Here is an 18,390-nt window from a genome sequence, read left to right as displayed (position 1 = left end):
GCGACCGGAGGGCAAGTGGATCCGAGCACAGCAAATCTGCATAGCCTTTCCATTGCTCCTTTGAAATCATTTTTCTCTTTTATTAAAATTAAGTTTTGAATTTAGGGGACCCTTGACTGCCTCCCCAAAAGTTGGGCAAGATTTGTTTTTCCTCTCAGCAGTGGTGGTTCTGCTGACACCTGCAGTCACTGTCATGAGGACCATCGACAAACTTTTTATGAACTAGGGGTCGGAAGGAGGGTGGCTAAAGGTGAAGTAACGGAAAGTTGAGGAGTTGTAGGCCAGACAACCCTGGCAAAGCGGAGACCAATGGCAGCACTGGGCATATAAATCATCTAATTAATCCTTACAGACACCTGAAGTAAATATCGCCAAAATTTGGGAGGTTGGTCTGTGAAAGAAGGGGTTCAGGCTACTATTTCAAAACATCCGAGTTCACAGAACTAGGACTCAGGAGTGCAAGTTAAAGGGAGGCAGCCTTAAAGTCATTGCAAGAATTTTGTAAGGCTGCACAAATAATGGCATAGGCTGCCGCAGGAAATTCAAGACTTTTCCCTACCCTGAAATTGAGCCATTTGAGCAGAATCAGAATATTGTAGAGTTGATTGAAGGGCCTGGTAAGAGTTTGTACAGGAATTCCTCGCTACAAATATTTGATTCTGTGTTGTCCTCAAAAAAACACCATGCAGCAGCTATGAGCTTGCAAGAACAGTTCCTTCAGCTCTTTCTTGTGTCATAAGCCCTTGGCCTCACTCAAGCTGTGCTCTAACTCCACTGTCAAGGTTGACCTAAGTGATGATGCGGTCCAGGAAGGCACACAAATGACATCGACAAAGGCTTCTAGTCTAAAGGCTTGGCATGCTACATTTCATCTCTTGCCATAGCTATATTTTCACCCAAACCCACCCAGAACTGATTTTATATGGCTAGAAATTCATGCTCTCACAAAAATGGAGGAGAAATTTATGATTTACTTTAACGTCCTTAAAACAACTTAAGTAACAATAGATAAAAGAGACATAGTTAAAAACTAATATATTTATATGCCTACTAACCCCTTCCCTTTCCCACAGTTCAATTCTGGTAGAAATGTGTTGGGTGAAGAGAGTAAAAAAGAAAATGACTATGCTATATCGCATCCAATGGCATAAATAAGATAAAGAAATGGCATGACAGAAATAATATAAACAAAACGAAGCATGCAGAAGGTTTTCTGGACTCCAATCTAGAAGGAAACATATCGTAAGGAACAGACTTTCTTACAATTTCATTGCACTAAAGAGCAACTTAATATAATTCATTACATTTTTTAAAAAGCTGCAAACTGTTATGTAGAGAGCCTGCAAACTTGGCGTATTGGGACAATGCTCTAATCACTTAGTTCCCTGGCCAGGGCCAACCCATTTCAATATCAATCTTGGTTTCTCTATCAAGAATAGTAAATGTGTGTGAGATAATTATGAGAAATACACAATAAATGCATAGCTAGCACTTAATGACTAGGAGCATAATGACAACTATATTGTATGCTTTTTATTAAGGTCTTCAGATTCATCTGAAATGGCAATGAGATTCTCAAATATCCCAATAATAATCTGAACCTCTAATTACAAAAAAAAATAAAAAAAAAATTGGTAGATCTTGAGATAACCACCATCCTTCCTTCTCCTTCGGCAAAAGTTCCAAAAGAGCTTGGCCAAAATATGTTAAATTCTAAAACACAATTTTAAGCCTTAGATGATTTGGCTCAGTGGATAGAGCATCTTTGGCCTGCGGATTGAAGGGTCCGGGGTTCGACTCTGGTCAAGGGCACATGCCCAGGTTGTGGGCTTGATCCTCAGTAGGGGGCATGCAGGAGGCAGCCAATCAATGATTCTCATCATTGATGGTTCTATCTCTCTCTACCTCTCCCTTCCTCTTGGAAATCAATAAAAAAATATTAAAAAAAAAGAATTTTAAGCTCTTCATTTCTTTAAAATAAGTATATGCAAAATGTACAAATATGTACAAATGTATGGTATGGATCTGATGTAAATTTTTAATCCCTGCCTTCTTGAGCTGTGCCAACTTTAAATGTGTCTAGTCTGAATTAATATGTACTGTAAGTGTAAAATACATAACAGATTTCAAAGATTTCATATAAAATAAAGAATGTCAAATGCCTTGTTAAGAATCATACATTGATTACAAGTTGAAATAGTAATACTTTGGATGTATTGTATTAAATAAGATGTATTATTAAAATTAGTCTCATCTTCTTTGTTTTACCTTTCTAATGTCATTTGTAGAAATTTTAAATTTGTAGCTAGCATCATATTGCTATTGGACAGCATTGTTCTAGGGAGTCAGTGAGAAACAAGGGAAATGTCAGGTTTAGATCCATCTAATCATTCTGGTTTGATGTCATTCATTCATCCTTTAATGCATTCCATATCATTTCCTATCCCATGCATATTTAAATAGGGATGAACTTTTTTTTTTTTTCATCTTTTAATAGGGATGTACTTTTATATTTGCAGGGAACTCTTACACTTCCTGTATGCAATTGCTTGACATCCACACTTGAATAGTCTTCATGATGGCATTATGTTCCTGTTCCTAATTTTACACTGAATGTGTCAACTAAAATGCTGAGGATTCAGAAGGTTTGCTTTGTCTGGATGTGTGATCTGTTAACAGGTTGTGCTTGTACATCAAGGACCTATTTTTTTTCCTCTCAGTTCTTAGTAGCTCCTCCAGGAGGCGCTTTTGAACTGCCAAGCACAGCCTGGGAGGTTGTTACCTGCCACACTGACTTATAGCAAGAAGGGAAGCGTCCAGGGTAGGTTCCATCTAAAAATGTCTCCCTTGTGACGAAGTCATTGATCTGCTGAGACTCTCGTTGCCCCATCAACCATCCCTGTTGCCTAAGAGCCAGATGTGTTTGCTGTTTAATTGTTTAAACAACATAAATGGGCAATCTTTAATATGTGATCTTATTTGTGAGATCTTTAATATGTGATCTTATTTGCTTCTTCAAGCAACACCATGAAGTGTTAATATTTAGCCCCAATTTTGTAGATGAGGAATCTAAGACACAGAAAAACAGATGACTCGCCCAGGGTCACACGATTACACTCCTGATAGCTAGCTTAATTCTTTTGATACATTCCCTGCCTCCACTGTCGTCCTGTAAGGAAGTAAGTCATATCTGAAAACTGTAATGGATAAGCCAGCCTTCACTGTGCAAGTTGAGTTGTACAGGCCCCACCCAGGAATTTGTTCTGCATTTGTTTCAAAGCACCAAATATTTGACTTCTGTGAAAATAGCGCCAAGGTAAATTAGGCAGAACCGGAAACCGGAACTGACATACAAGCTTACTGTATATATTAGTGGCAGGTTCAGATGTTTGCCGTTCTTCCTTTGTACAATAGAAATGGGGACATTTACCAAGACTGGACAAACAGAACATGCTGATAGAAGACCTTGGCTTGCACATGACTCACTCCTAGTAGAACATACTCTTTGACATGCTTTTTAATGGTGGAGAAGGATTTAACCCTACTAGCCACGCTTAACACAAAACTCATTCTCCTTGGCTTTCAGAATAGGATATTTACTTAAAGTTCACTTCCATTTTATGATTCCTTTAAGTCTGATAGCTTTCTGTCTTTGGCTCTACTAAGTCTAATTCTTGTGTTTGATTTTCATAAGCTGACCTGCCCCAGCCACCCAAGTTTATCTCCCAGTTCTCTTTAATAGGATCATTTCACTCTAGAAAGATTAGGTCTCCTTCCTGTCCTTTAAAAATTACTTCCTGCTCTGTTTTGTCTTAGGTTGCTTTCTTCAACTTGCCCTTTCCTGTCTTTTTAGAATCTAAATCCCACTTACTCACCGAGACCTAACTCATATCCCACCACCATCATTTACTTTCCTCCTTCTTTGAGCTCTTTAGTGCTTAGAATTTGTACCCCAACACATTTCAGCACTTATTGTGTGCCAGGGTTCTTTTCTCCCTCCCATCCCCCCATTCTTACTAAGAGATGGTTGGTAATAGTAGGAGAGATTTGTTGATCTTGTAGGAGTTTCCATTCTAAACAATATGATGAGGATCCAGAGTCCTTCTCCACCCTCAGAGGTGGAGCCCAGTTGAGGCTCCTTGGGCACAGGTGTAAAAGCCAGGCCCGTCTCCTGGACACTGACCACACAGAATGGCACTAGACACAAAAGCCAGAAATCTGGGAAGAGAGAAGAAAGGAAGACCTCAAGATGCTCAGGAGGAAATGATGCTGTGCAGGCTGACTTGACAGAGTAAAGAAATGTGTGTCTGTTGGTTTTTTTTTACTCACTATATTGCAACCAATCATAGTGTTTTTATTTTTAACCAAGACCTTTACTAGGATTAACCTGGTGTATAACACTTCAGGTTACTTGTCTTTTTATTATTGAATTTTAAGAGTCCTTTGTATATTCTAGATCAGCGATTTTCAACCTTTCTCATCTCATGGCACACATAAACTACTTACTAAAAGTCCGCAGCACGCCAAAAAATGTTTTGAAGATTAAATGAATTGATACGTCTAAAGGCCTTGGAATAACACCCGCCCCTAAGGAAAATAATAAGTATTAGCTGCCATTACCCCTCGCCTATTCTGACATTGATTCGTTATTAGTTTTTATGCCATTTGGTTTCCCCTGAATTGTGGGCTTCCTTAGGCAGGGCCAGATATCTTGTCTTTGATTTACATATTTCTGCACACCACCCTAGGATTTTGTTCGGTGCCTGGCGTGGCCTGGTAGCATAAAATGGAAGCTCCACACATTTGTGTTGAATTCAGTTACTTCTTCCCTTATGGATAAAGACCCAAGCATCTGGAGATCTCAGCACGGGGACCCATTGCCCATCTCTACCTCCCAGGCCCCCTCAAAAGACCAAACCCGCCACATGCTCTAATGACCTCCCCAACGCACCATTCCACTCACTCTCCCCTTGCTAACCAAAGTGGGGGCCAGGTGTCCGGGATGGAGCCTCAAACAGGGGCTAACAGTGTCAGGGTGGGGTTTCATAGTTGGGAAAAGGAGGTACCAAACCAAGAATGGGGGTTGCGGACCAGAGATGAGAGGCGGCGAAAACCTCGCGCCATCCCACCAACAGGTGGGAGGTTGGGGGGATCCAAGGTCGCAGGGCGGAGGGGCGCGGGGGGGAGAGCGAAGAATGCAGTTGCGGTCCTCCTCCCAGACCCCGGCATCCGCTCCCAGGGCCCGTGCTGACGTGTCAGACCAGCAACTCCAACCCGCCCAGGCCCCGCCCCTCGCGCCCGGCCACGCCCCATACACGCCCTGGCCACGCCCCCATCCCGCCCTGGCCCCGCCCGCTGGCGCCGCCGGCCTCCGCCTCCGCGTCACCGGCCCCCGCGGTGACCACAACATGGCTGCGGCGCCGGGGCTGCCCTTGTGCCTGCTCCTGCTCGGGCTGCCCTGGCGGGTCCCGGGCCGGCTGGAGCCTGACACGAGCCGGCGCTTCTCCGAGCACAAGCTCTGCGCGGACGAGGAATGCAGCAGTGAGTGCCCGAGGGCCGCCGGGGCCGCGCTGCGCGGGGGCGGGAGCTGGGCAGCCCGCACGCCGCCGGGGAGTCGCAGCCCGGGCTGGAGGGCGGAGCGCCGGGCCGGGGGTCGGGGACCGAGCCCGGGGTCCCTGCGTGTGTGTGCCCGGCGGCTCTGCGGGCTTCCGGGCCAGCAGGCCCCGGCCGCGGGGTCTGCGCCTCCCACTTGTTGCCGGCGTTTTCTTTTTCCCTCGCTGACCGGGGTGGGGGACTTGGGGGGGGGGGTTGGAGATGGCCCCCGTTATCCCGGGGCAGCTCCCGGCGTCCGCCACCCTCGTTTGCCCGGCTCCGATGGGAGATGGGGTGGCGCGCCGCGTGCCCCGGGCTTCCCACGCTGACTCGGAGAGCCTTCCTGCCCCCGCGGCGGGGACCGGGGTGGGTGCTGTCCGGGGGGCAGATGCGCTCAGGGCTCGCTGGGCGGACTCCCTGCTCAAGGGTGATGATCGGTTTCGGGAAGGGCGCTGCCCCTTTTGCCCTTCTGCTCCGCTAGGATTTGGGGCGCGTGCCGCCTTTTGGGCAGACACCGGAGTTTTGGGTCGGGACGGGCTCAGCGTCCAGGCAGGCGGTGTATTCCGAGGTCTCCGTCCGGCTCTGCCCCAGTCCTGTCGTTTCTGTGCTCGGAAGTCTTGCAGGCAGCCGGGCAGGGAGGGCACCAGAAAGGCCACAGTCTTTGGCTCTCGAGAGTGGGGGAGGGTCTGCCTCGGCCACCTGGGACCCCACAGCCTCCTCTTCTCGGTGCAGGAAGCGGAATTGTTCCCCTGCCTCAGATGGGTGGGGGCGAAGGGTGGAGATCTTCAGGCTCCGATGGAGGATTATTCAAGTTCACAGTGATAACTGTTCAATACCCAGAGGGTCTTATAAACCCAACCAGCGTTAGCCTTCGCCCCTGGCGCTGTCGGGATCTCTGAGGCTAGGCGTGTGCTGAACCAAGACCCATCTTCCAGCCTCCCAGGCCGGTCTCAGATGGCCTCAGCTTCCTAATAACCGCTTCCGAAAAGGTTGCTCATACATAGTAGTCAAAAGGTACAGAAAACGATCTTTCTGGAAAGGCCATCCGCCTACCGTTTGGCTACTTCGATGCAAACTGGCGTTATTCAAAAACCGGTTTCATCATTTGGAGTTTGTATCCCTGCAGCCATTCCTGGAGGTAACCCCGGGGCCCGTGTAAATAAACGCCACAAAGGCGGCGCAGCTCCACGGGGTTTTCCTGTCGTTTTCTGGGAGCAAACCCAGGCTGTTAGCACGCAGGGCCGGCGGTGGCGAATAGCCGCTCTTCTGCGCTTCCAAGCGCTGTCCCTCCCGAGTTCCTCGGAACCAGTTGCCTGGAGAAGCACAGCGCGGATGCTTCCTCGGTAGGAGACAGGGTATTGGAAGGGCCCTGAAGTGGTCACATGGCAGGTGTCCAACCAGATGTCACCAAACACAGCAGGAAGCGGCTGAAGCAGGGTAGGGGCTGCGTTGTACGCATGTGCTTTTCAGATAGCTGTTCTACAGCTTGCGTTATGGTGTCATCCCATTTATGATTAGAAATCCTCAATGATCTGTTCGGAGGGGACCGAGAGAAACATGGCTATTCCCAGCTGTCGGAGAGTCCCCAGTCTTAAATTGCCTATCACCTTCAATCCGGCCTCTCACCCTATTATATCTGAATTAGGTTGATGGCATGCATTAAAATAATGAGATTTTTAGCTTCAAAATCCAAATAACCCCTTTTATGTTTGTCCCTCAAATACATAAAGATATGTTTTCATGTATTTATTGCTAATTGCCTTGTAGAAAAGTATTAATTCCATTCCACTTTCCTTTTTTTTCTGCTACTTAATTGCATTTAATCTTATATGCAAAACTGTGTATTTGGCCAACAAAATGAAAAATACTTCCACCAGTTTCTAGATCAGGTGTGATTTAAGACTGAAGGTAACTCCTGAACAGTATTCACAAGTTTTGCTTAATCCCTGCCACAGGTGATGTCCACTTTTGGTTTTGTTTATAGAAATAGGGAAATAAGGCTATTTTAACTTTGTTCTGAAACCTTCTTAACACCTTAAGCGCCATGTCAGTCACCGGTGACTGACACTATTCTGTTTGGACTCCTCAGTCTCCGGCCGCCAGCACATCGGTGAAATCGATAAAAAAAATATATATATATATATATATATATATATATATATTTTATTGATTTTTTTTACAGAGAGGAAGGGAGAGAGAGAGTTAGAAACATCGATGAGAGAGAAACATCAGTCAGCTGCCTCCTGCACACCCCCTACTGGGGACGTGCCCGCAACCAAGGTACATGCCCTTGACCGGAATCGAACCTGGGACCCTTCAGTCCGCAGGCCGACGCTCTATCCACTGAGCCAAACCGGTTAGGGCTACAGTAAACACTCTTTACCTTCAGGAAATATTTCCTTGTAATGTGACTGGATCTGTCACATAGGGTGTGACATCCTTTCCCGTCAGTTTGCCTCGATATTGTAAGGAAAGAACAACTTGGCCACAAATGAAACTGACAGTGTTTACTGCTGGGTGGTAGCAATTAGAGCCACTTAAAAATAGTGCCTTTTAGTGGTTCGTTCAAGTTAATTGACCCCCTGGGGGTTCCTGGGTGCTCTCCCCAGGCCCTGTTACCTCTGCATGCAGCCATGCTTAGGCGAGTCAGCATCTGCCCTTGAATTTACCCAGTTGCAAAAGGAAGCTTTTTTTGTGATTGTGACGCAGCAAAGATGGAGGACTAGCAAGTTAGAGCGGGAACCGAGAGTTTTATCGGAGACCAGCCTTTGGTGGTGGTGGCCACACTGGTTTTTGTTTCTCCGCATTTTCCATAAAGGAAACTAGGGAGAGTTTCCCTCTGCCCTGTCTGCTTGCAGGCGCTGTCCTGATTTCTCATGATAAAGCTCGAAAGGTTTTAGATGCTTGGAGCATGTGACTCGAAAGTGATCGAGTGCAGACAGTGCCGGAGAAAGCTGTTGACAGTGGGTTCCTGTATTTCCTGATCAATCAATACGGGCTGTGCAAGTTGAATCGTGAGATCTGGTTATTTCTTTTCTCTCTTTACATGCAGTGTTGATGTACCGGGCTGAGGCTCTAGAAGACTTTACAGGCCCCGACTGTCGTTTTGTGAATTTTAAAAAAGGAGACCATGTCCATGTCTACTATAAACTGGCGGGGACGTCGCCGGAAGTTTGGGCTGGAAGTGTAAGTAAAAATTTGACATAGTTTCTTTTTTCTTTTCTTTTCCTTTTTCATTACCAAAAAAGATTTATTCGGGAAAAAGAAAAGGATTGCAATTTAGAACCTGCAGAGTTGGTGAGCCACGTGCAAATTCTGCCAGGAAGATGATGGAGAAAAGGACACGCTTTCTTTTCTGACGTTGTATGGGCTCGTTTAGCACTGACGATTTCAGTAACTGTTTTCTTGGGGTCCTGGATGGCGGTAACCTGTCCTCTGCTGCGTGTCCCCAGCAGGCACCAGGCTTGGCACCGAGTAGGGGCTCAGCAGAGATTTCCTAAATAGAACTGAACTGCTTCCAGCTATTGCTCCTCAGCATCACGTTCTAGGCCTTTCAGCCATGCATGCTCCATACATAGCAAAGGTGGAAATGGGCCCTAACCGGTTTGGCTCAGTGGACAGAGCGTCGGCCTGCGGACTGAAAGGTCCCAGGTTCGATTCCAGTCAAGGGCATGTACCTTGGTTGCGGGCACATCCCCAGTAGGAGGTGTGCAGGAGGCAGCTGATCGATGTTTCTCTCTCATCAATGTTTCTGACTCTTTTTCCCTCACCCTTCCTCTCTGTAAAAAATCAATAAAATATACTTTAAAAATAAAAAAGGTTGAAATGGTGCAGCCTGACATTCGTAGCTTTAAAATGGAAGGATTCATGGGTTTGAGACTTATCCCTGTAAGCTATGTGCGAGATAGGGTTTTCAGGCATTCATGAGGAAAGTTGATCTTGTGTGCATTTGTTTTTTACCAAATTATTAATATTTGAAAAACTGGCAGCTCTGGGAACAGTTACCTAATCATGTGTGCTGTTCTCAGTCTGTTAAAAAGCCACAATGTCATTGTCACTGTGTGCCTTCTTGTTTGTTTTATTGGCAACTTCTGGGCCCTCCTCTTGCTGCTCTTCGGACACTTGTTGCCAGTAGTTGCCCCAGCAGCTCCATTCCACCCGGTTCCGTGGTTGTCCTGACAGCAGACATGGAAAGCAGTGAACGCATCCTGCTGTGATGTCTTCGATGAAGAGATTCACTGGGAGTGAGCTGATTGGGAGGCTTAGGAGTTACTGTCCTTTTTAAAAAGTGTGATGTGTGGACTATGTATTTATTGAAAGCAGCAACAGTCCTTGATGTCCTTGGGGTTGTCCAAACTTCGAGAAATATCCAGTCCCGACTCTGAAAGCTTTCCATCTCAGTAAAACGCCAAACGAACAACAGAAAATAAGGCTTGAGACTCCTCCATGGGGCACAGCAGGTTGATTTTGTTGGCCTTCCCGATTCCCAGGGAGGAACCTTCAAAGGCCAGCTGGGCAGGGACAGTCCTGCATTGAGGCAGAATCCCAGTTGAATCATTTGATACAAAGAAGAATCCATTCTGTTTCTTTCAAGTCTACCACATGAGATTTCTTAGTAATCTTTATTCTTGGAGAGGTTTTTTTTCCATGTCCCTATGCTGCATTTTTAATCTGGTGGTCAAGTTTGAGCATTTGGATAAGTGAACTCAACTTGCATTTTTTCACCTCCACACTCTTTTTTTTTTTATTGATTTTTTACAGAGAGGAAGGGAGAGGGATAGAGAGTTAGAAACATCGATGAGAGAGAATCATCTATCAGCTGCCTCCTGCACACCCCCTACTGGGGATGTGCCCGCAACCAAGGTACATGCCCTTGACCCGAATCAAACCTGGGACCTCTCAGTCCGCAGGCCGACGCTCTATCCACTGAGCCAAACCGGTTAGGGCTACCTCCACACTCTTGTTCACCATCTTACTCACGTCTAGAAACCTGCCGGCTTTGTGGGCCCAACTCTCATCCTGCCTTCTGTGGGAAGCACTGCCCCCTGCACCCAACAGAAGGGGTCTTTGCCGTCTGATAATTGTTTAGGGGACACTGTGTTTGCACTGCTTGTGGGACCCCTTTTTCTGCTTTGCATTGCAGGTAGTGCATGTGCTGTCTTAGCTCCTATAAAATCAAAAGCTCTGAAATGGAAGGGCCCATGTGTAACCCATCTTCCTTTTGAATATTTCCTTTCAGGGCGGTGGCGTTGACATTTGTCTGCATAGTAGCTATGCAGAATTTGTTCCCTTGAAAAAGTATTTTGCTTTCCCCTCCCCCCCCAAAATCAAATCAGTAGCAGTTCCTTGGCAGGGATGATAGTTGGAAGCCACTTAGATATAAAAATTACTCCTAGTTACGAGGGCCCATGATTCTGCCACATTTTGGGGAGGGGTCAGGTCATAAGAAAGGGGACCCCACCCAGTATAAAAATAAAGTTTTATATAGCAAAGATGACACAAAGATAAATGTATTTGCTTTCTCTACAGAGCTGACTTTTTCCCCTTTTCCACATTCTCTCTAAATAAAAAATTTTCCTGAGAAGGAGAAAAAGATCTTTTCCCTCACTCTCCTCTCTCATTTGGTGGCCCTTACACTTTAGGAAATGAAAACTCTCTCTCCTTGGCTTTCAAATGATTCTTCTCTCTATTTCTTAGTTTTCATCCTACCGTCTTTTTGGGTTTCTTAGAATTTCAGACTTCAGCTGCCAATGTGGCAGTTTTTAATTGCCCTGGCTTATCTAATCTCCAAGGCACTACTCTGCCACCAACACTGGCTCTCAGGTAGTTGCCAGATAAAACAAGAGCACTCATAATGAGGATATTTTAGGAGTTAGTGATAAGATAGCCTTTTGTTTTCTTTTTGTGCTTTTGATCCGCCTATCAGTCTCCTTCTGGAATGACTGGGAAGAGATCTAACACGCTCTTTCAGACTGCAGCTAGTAACAGGCAGTGTATGTTTCCCAAGAGGACATGCTTAGTAGTATAACCTTAGCTGCTAGTGCTGTAGATAAATGGGATCATCTTCTACAGAGGTTTACTCTCCATAAAACTAAAGCTGATGTGTAGATTAGTATGAATTTTTTTTTTTTATATATTTTATTGATTTTTTACAGAGAGGAAGGGAGAGGGATAGAGAGCCAGAAACATCAATCAGCTGCCTCCTGCACACCCCCCACCGGGGATGCGCCCCCAACCAAGGCACATGCCCCCACTGGAATCTAACCTGGGACCCTTCAGTCCGCAGGCCGACGCTCCATCCACTGAGCCAAACCGGCTTCAGCGATTAGTATGAATTTTATTTTCTCCCCAAATACCTGGGAAATCTAGTTTTTGAAAAAGCTAGTACAACCCATAAATATCAATAAACATTTGTTCGCCTTTTGTCGTGTTGATCAATACATTTCAGAAATTTTATATTTTTCACTTATTAATTTTCATGACTGGTGTTTATTGGTTTAAGAGAGACATAAGTACTGGTTTGTGAGCAGTGCTATGCAACATGCAGGTAAATTCTTGCTAGAGGTTATCTGGAATTGTGTTTCCAATCAGCTTTGATTTGCATAGTTTTAATTATATAATATACAACAATCTTCTCTTGTGCAGATCTTTTATCTACTTCAAAATCTAACTTTATGTGCCCTGTTTTTAGCAGTAAGCTGAATGTTGAAAGAAAACATAAGTGGTTTTAGAAAAGTTGGCTTTGCAATATCATATACTTAATTTTAATTAGAATAATAATCTCTGTAATCATAGTGACTGTGTATTTCTGTGGTTATATCTACCTGTCCATTTGTATATTTCCTCTCATTTACAATATTTCTTGTATAGAATTTTGATTGATAGTTTTTCTTTTGCCCATTCTTTTTATATAGGTTGGACGTATTTTTGGATATTTTCCAAAGGATTTACTTCAGGTAGTCCATAAATATACTAAAGAAGAACTACAAATTCCAGCAGATGTAAGTTGTGTGTTTTTTTTTTTTTGGTTCTCCATTATATTTGGCTTACAAATTCATCAGTTGTTAACTACATTAAGTACTCACTTCATGTCCTCTATGGGTTCTTTGACTTTAAGCAAAATGACATAAAACAAAGCCAGTTTTATCAAGGTTAATTAATATAAGCAAGAGTTACGTTTCTATGGCATCTCACAACATGATAATGAAATGACATTGAACAAGATGTTATTCAAGGACCTGCTGTATTTTTTAAAGTCTTTGAATGTGTTTTGGTAAAAAAAAAAAAAAATTAACATTTGTGTTTCAGATTTTAATTTAGAATCAGTTTACCTTTAAAAATAGAAAAATTTGAAAAGAATATCTAGGAGACTTAAAATCTGGTTGAAGCACATCGTATATAAGGCTGTGTAAAGTAACAGGGTTTTTCTTTGTTACTTTATATGAAAAAAATTTAAGAATTCAATATCTTTGCATTTAGTTATTAAGATGAGATAATTCTTATAAGCAAAAGGAATAGCTATTAGACAGTTTACGTAGACAGAAATCAGGTTAAATTGATCAAACCCTAATTTATGTACTAGGCCAGAAATGCAGATTTATGGGGATTTTCTTATCATTGACCTGTCAGTGATTTAAGGGATTATGGTTACATTTTAGATTTGGAAAAGGGAACGTGCGAGTTTCAGATGCAGGCCTGTCGCAAATCTACAAGGTACCAACGGCATCAATTCTATAAATCACTCCACTAGGGAGCACTGACTTAAAATAGCTTTGTGAAGATAAGGATTTTGTGTTCTGAGATCCTCATTCAGCTGATTATTTCTGCAGTTTGAACAGTTATAATAATTGATGCCCACCTTCACTCAGAAGTCTTGGAGCAGCTCTTTGGAGGCGCTGCAGAGGGTGCTAGCTGCTGGCCGAGAGCAGCTCTCAGATGAGAGTGGCAGAATGGGTGGCGTTTTGGGGCCATCGCTATTCTTAAACGTTCTTGATGATCCCAAGGGTCATAAAATCAGCCTTGTTGCCTGTTTGGCCTCACCCCGAATGAAGAGACTTCGGGATAAGTGGGAGACAGCAGTTCATTGGTCACAGGGACCTCACTTGTTTGGGAATCTGCCTTCTCCTTGCACCAACCTCTGCATGCTTCCCTCAGTTAAGAAAATGGCTTAGAAATGCATGCGATGGAAAAAAGGAAATACAATTTATCCCTTCCACACTGGTCAGGCCTCCCCAGGGTAATGTGACAGTTTAGTTAGGAGAAGAAAATTATCTTGGTTGGTTTTTTTAACTTTTCCCTTTTGGCCCCTTTTATGTCATATGGTTTTTAAGGGAGGAAAGGAAGAATATAGGTTTACTGAGAGTCCTGAAAGCAGATTTTAATGACACCAAGCATCCTGATTTAGAGTATATCCCTTACTTGTGTTCAAGTTATCCTTGTAATAATTAGGTGGGAACCCCCTTGACACCATTCTTTGTTCCTTTACGTTTTTACTTCCTGTGCACCTGTATTTCTTTTTTTATTTTTTTAAATATATTTTATTGATTTTTTACAGAGAGGAAGGGGGAGAGTTAGAAACATTGATGAGAGAGAAACATCGATCAGCTGCCTCCTGCACAACCTACTGGGGATGTGCCCTCAACCAAGGTGCATGCCCTTGACTAGAATCAAACCTGGGACCTTTCAGTCCGCAGGCCAAGGCTCTATCCACTGAGCCAAACCGGTTAGGGCCACCTGTATTTCAAAAACAAACGTCTTGAGCTGATTTATCTTTCCCAACCTAAGGAAAATAAGAGCCAAAATCTGTGTAGACTCAGAGCCAACCGACAAGAATGGGATTCTGCCTGGTTCTGGCTGGGTTGGCAGAGAGATTCAGCCTAGAAAGCAGGATGGCAGAGGAGCTAGACAAAGTCTTACGGGGTGAATTCCCAGGACATCAGGTATCAATGTTGGAAGTTGGGGGACCCAATCACAGACACCTCACTTTTCACCTTTTGTGCTCAGAACAAATCGAGAGACCCAGGAGTCAGGCAGATGGAGACTAAATTGTCTCCATTATTTATTGATGGAGCTTTTTGGCAAACATGCCTCAAGTGTGCAGAAATAATGGGCTTTCGACCATTGCAGTCTAGAATGAGACAGACGAATACAGCCAGAGGCAGAGCTCAGTAGGGGGAGGGGTGGCAGGTTGGCTCTTCCCAGGGGAGATGTCCCTATAACTGACAGCACAGAAGAGAGAGGATGTGTGCTCCTTCCAGCTGGTCCCAAACAGAAAACAGGGATGGTGCAGGGCAAACTCACCAGCTGCCTGAGTCATTCCTCCCCTGGGGAAGAGAGAAGGAAGGGAAGCTGGGAGTATTACTCATGTGAAAGTATTTCCTCGGGGAAGCAGAAAGCCAGGGAAAAGTGGGTTCCGGCCTCCTGTCTCCCGACTACCAAGGAACAGTCATTGCCCGGGGCTGGCACAAAAGCCCCCCTAGAGCCAAACATGACTTTGAGGCTATCGCTGCCATTGGCATGCCTGAGAGTTTGCTCTTGTGACACATGGCTACAGACACACTAATGTTTTTCTTTCCCTTACAGGAGACAGATTTTGTGTGCTTTGATGGGGGAAGAGACAGTTTCGATAACTATAATGTAGAAGAACTTCTAGGATTTTTGGATTTGCACAATTCTGCAACTAGAGATTCTGAGAAAGCTCTAGAAAAAACTTCTCAGCCTGTGGAAGAACCTCCTGAAGTATCTGAAGAAAGTGACCCTGCACCTGATTCAGTGCGAGCTACCTCAGAGGAAAGAGAAAGTGTTTTCTCAGAAAGCACCAAGGAACTCCAGGACAGACATGAGGCTCAGAAGAACCACCCCCATGGAAACAGTCAAAGAACTCACCCTCAGGGAGGTCAATCCTCATTGGAACCGCTGGAAGACATGCTTCAAGATAAATTAAACGTGTCAGCCAGTGAAAACAACCTAACCAGCAATGGCTCTCAGTTCTCAAACGAGCAGAAGACTGATGCTTATAAACTTTTGAAAAAAGAAATGACTATGGACTTGAAAACCAAATTTGGCTCCACTGCCGATGCACTTGTGTCTGATGATGAGACAACCAGACTCGTTACTTCATTAGAAGACGATTTTGATGAGGAATTAGATGATGAGTACTACGTAGTTGGGAAGGACGAAGAGGAAGAGAATGAAGAAAACTTGGATGAGTTGCCATTACTAACCTTCACAGATGGAGAGGATTTGAAAATGCCAGAGAAATCTGAAGTTGAGAAATATTCAACCGATAAAGAGCAGAATTCAAGTGAAGAGGATGAGGTGGAGGTAACTCAGTCCCTTGGCATCAAAAAGGGTGATAAAAATATACTAACAACTTGGGAGGATACTGTCTTCTCTGCTGTCGAAGAAGGTGCAGAACAAACAGGTATGGATTTCGAGAGTTCTGATGAAGAGGAAGAAGAGGAAGGTGAGGATGGATTAATCCCAGACAGCAAATGGGGGAAACCACAATCAGCAGCAGATGAGAATGACCCTGAAAAGGTAGAAGATGGTCTTTTGACTGTAGAAGTTCCTAAAACAAATAATGACAAAAACCCATTAATGGACACAGAACTTCATATTAAAGGAAAAGGGAGGACAGTTGAGGAATCCAACAGGGACCTGGTGGAAGGTAAGAAAGGATTAGAGGATGGAAAGAAAGAAGACAGGACTCTGCCTGGTGCCACACAAAGCAGTAACCTCAACTCTTCGCCAGCTGTTGAAAAGGGTAAAGAAATATTAAAATCGGCCTTTTATAAAAAAGAAAACAATCTAAAAGGAGCAGTTGTTCATATCTCAAAAGAAATGGTCCATGAAGAGAAGCCTGGAGAACAGATTTCGGAAGGTGGCTCAGTGAATGTATGGGAACATAGAGCTGCAGGGAATGAAATGAAGGAAGAAAAGATTAAACAGGAAGCCATGGATGGTACACGGCTCTTGGAAGATAATGAGCATAATGCATCCAGAGACAGTGTGGGGAAGGGAGTAGATGCTTCCGGAAATGGACCAGAACAACACATGCTCGCAGCGGAACATCCAAGTGAGGAATTTAAAGAGGAACAGCTTCTTAAAACTCAAAATCAACCTCGGTTCTCCTCTCCCGATGAAATTGGTTTGTCAGCAGAACTGGAAGATGAGGGTCCCATTCTGGGGAGAAATCTGTCTGGGGAGCCAGGCGGAGATGTGGCTGCTGCAGTTCACAGGCAAGTGAAGGAGAAGACAGGGCTAAGTGAGGAAGCGGTCACAGGGGACCCCTTCAGGGAAGAGCGTGCTCATCCACAGCCAGGCGCTCCGGGAGCAGAAACAACAGGCCAGGCTGATGGCACAGAGGTCCCAGGCTTCCATCCTGAAAGACCAGAAGCAGAGGATGACGATTCCAGCCCTGAAGAACTGCTGGAGGATGAAAATGCTGCAAGTGCAAAACAGTCTAAAGAAAAAGGCCCTGAGATGCAGGACAGGCAGTTAGATGTTAATCCGCAAGTCTCTGGAAGTGGAATTTTCGACCCCATAAATACTAATGTAGAAACTGAAGAAAACAAAGAAAACACTAGTAATATTTTGGAAACTGAAAGCAAAAATGAAACTGAGGGCAGAGGAGTAGGCACGTTAGGCAAGGAACCTGGTGGCCCGGAGGCGGAGTCAGAAGAAAGCCCTCCTGCAGATCAGAAAGCACAGGGACCATCGGAAGGGAGTGACTTTCCTGACAAGAGAAACTATCAGACTCCGGAGTTAGGCGAAGTGCTTCAGAGTGAAGACCCTGCTTACCTTAAAGAAGACAACCCTGGGGAACAGCCAAAGACCTCGGGGCTCGCAGCGGAGCCCGGGCCAGAGCTCTCGAAAGCAGGCCAGGAGGACACGGAGAAGTTCATGGACACACACAGCCCGGGGGCGGCTGCCGAGGAACGGGAAGGCGACATCCCCTGGACTGCACACGCAACCACAAGGCCGGAGCACAGCGCCCACAGGGAGGACCTGCCTATAATCGGCAGCTTCTTTAAGGAGCAGCGGTCCCTGCAGCGGTTCCAGAAGTACTTCCACGTCCACGAGCTGGAAGCCATGTTCCAAGAAATGTCGCGAAAGCTGAGGTCGGCTCAGCGGGACAGCCTGCCCTACAATGTGGAGAAAGTCCTGGACAAGGTCTTCCGGGCGTCTGAGTCCCAGATTTTGAACGTAGCAGAGACGATGCTCGATGCGCGCGTGACCGAATGGAGAGATTCGGGAATGAAGGAAAGCAACATTTTTGAAGAGGCCGCGGTGCTAGACGATGTTCAAAACCTGATCTATTTTGTCAGGTACAAACACCCCACAGGGGAGGAGCCTGGACCCCTGGCAACGACGCAGTCTCCAGAGGGCAGCTCGGGGCGGCCAGCGGAAGGTAAGTACCTGTGGCCTGTCGAGTGGGTTGGGGGCTCGCCGAAGTGCCTTATACCTTATTTGTAGAGCCCTGCCCACAGTTGACAGCGTGTCTAAAGGCAGGAGGCAGCACAGTGAGGTCCCCACGTCCCTCCTGCCTTCTTCCAGGCACGGATAAGGGTCTCCTGCTGTCTTCTCCTTAGAACAGTTGAGAACGGTAGCACTTTCGAAAGGAAACTTTATAAAAAGATAAAGAGGCAAATGAGAAAAAGATGCACAGAATAGACCTGTTAACCAGGTACAAGCTTCATGTGAAATGATGAAAGCGCTTTCCGGAACACAGTTTCTCAATCACAAAGTAACTGCAGTCAGAACAAGGATTGACTGGCCTGAGGGTCTTCATTTCCC

The 18,390-nt window shown here is 45.2% G+C and overlaps 1 protein-coding gene across 1 annotated transcript in view; it reads left to right on the top strand.

Annotated features, from left to right (window-relative positions):
• The first annotated feature begins 5,407 nt into the window (after positions 1 to 5,407).
• Positions 5,408 to 18,390, top strand: part of MIA3 (MIA SH3 domain ER export factor 3) — a 35,263-nt gene continuing 22,280 nt past the window's right edge. The window contains exons 1-4 of the mRNA XM_054712903.1: positions 5,408 to 5,541; positions 8,645 to 8,778; positions 12,507 to 12,593; positions 15,175 to 18,004. Of these exons, the coding sequence (XP_054568878.1) occupies positions 5,409 to 5,541; positions 8,645 to 8,778; positions 12,507 to 12,593; positions 15,175 to 18,004 (3,184 nt within the window). The 5' untranslated portion in view covers position 5,408. The remainder of the gene's footprint in view (positions 5,542 to 8,644; positions 8,779 to 12,506; positions 12,594 to 15,174; positions 18,005 to 18,390) is intronic.

Source organism: Eptesicus fuscus, chromosome 24 (genome assembly GCF_027574615.1).
Source record: "Eptesicus fuscus isolate TK198812 chromosome 24, DD_ASM_mEF_20220401, whole genome shotgun sequence".
Classification (NCBI taxonomy): domain Eukaryota; kingdom Metazoa; phylum Chordata; class Mammalia; order Chiroptera; family Vespertilionidae; genus Eptesicus; species Eptesicus fuscus.
The sequence above is the reverse complement of the archived record's forward strand: the minus strand, read 5'-3'. Positions and strand labels throughout refer to the sequence as shown.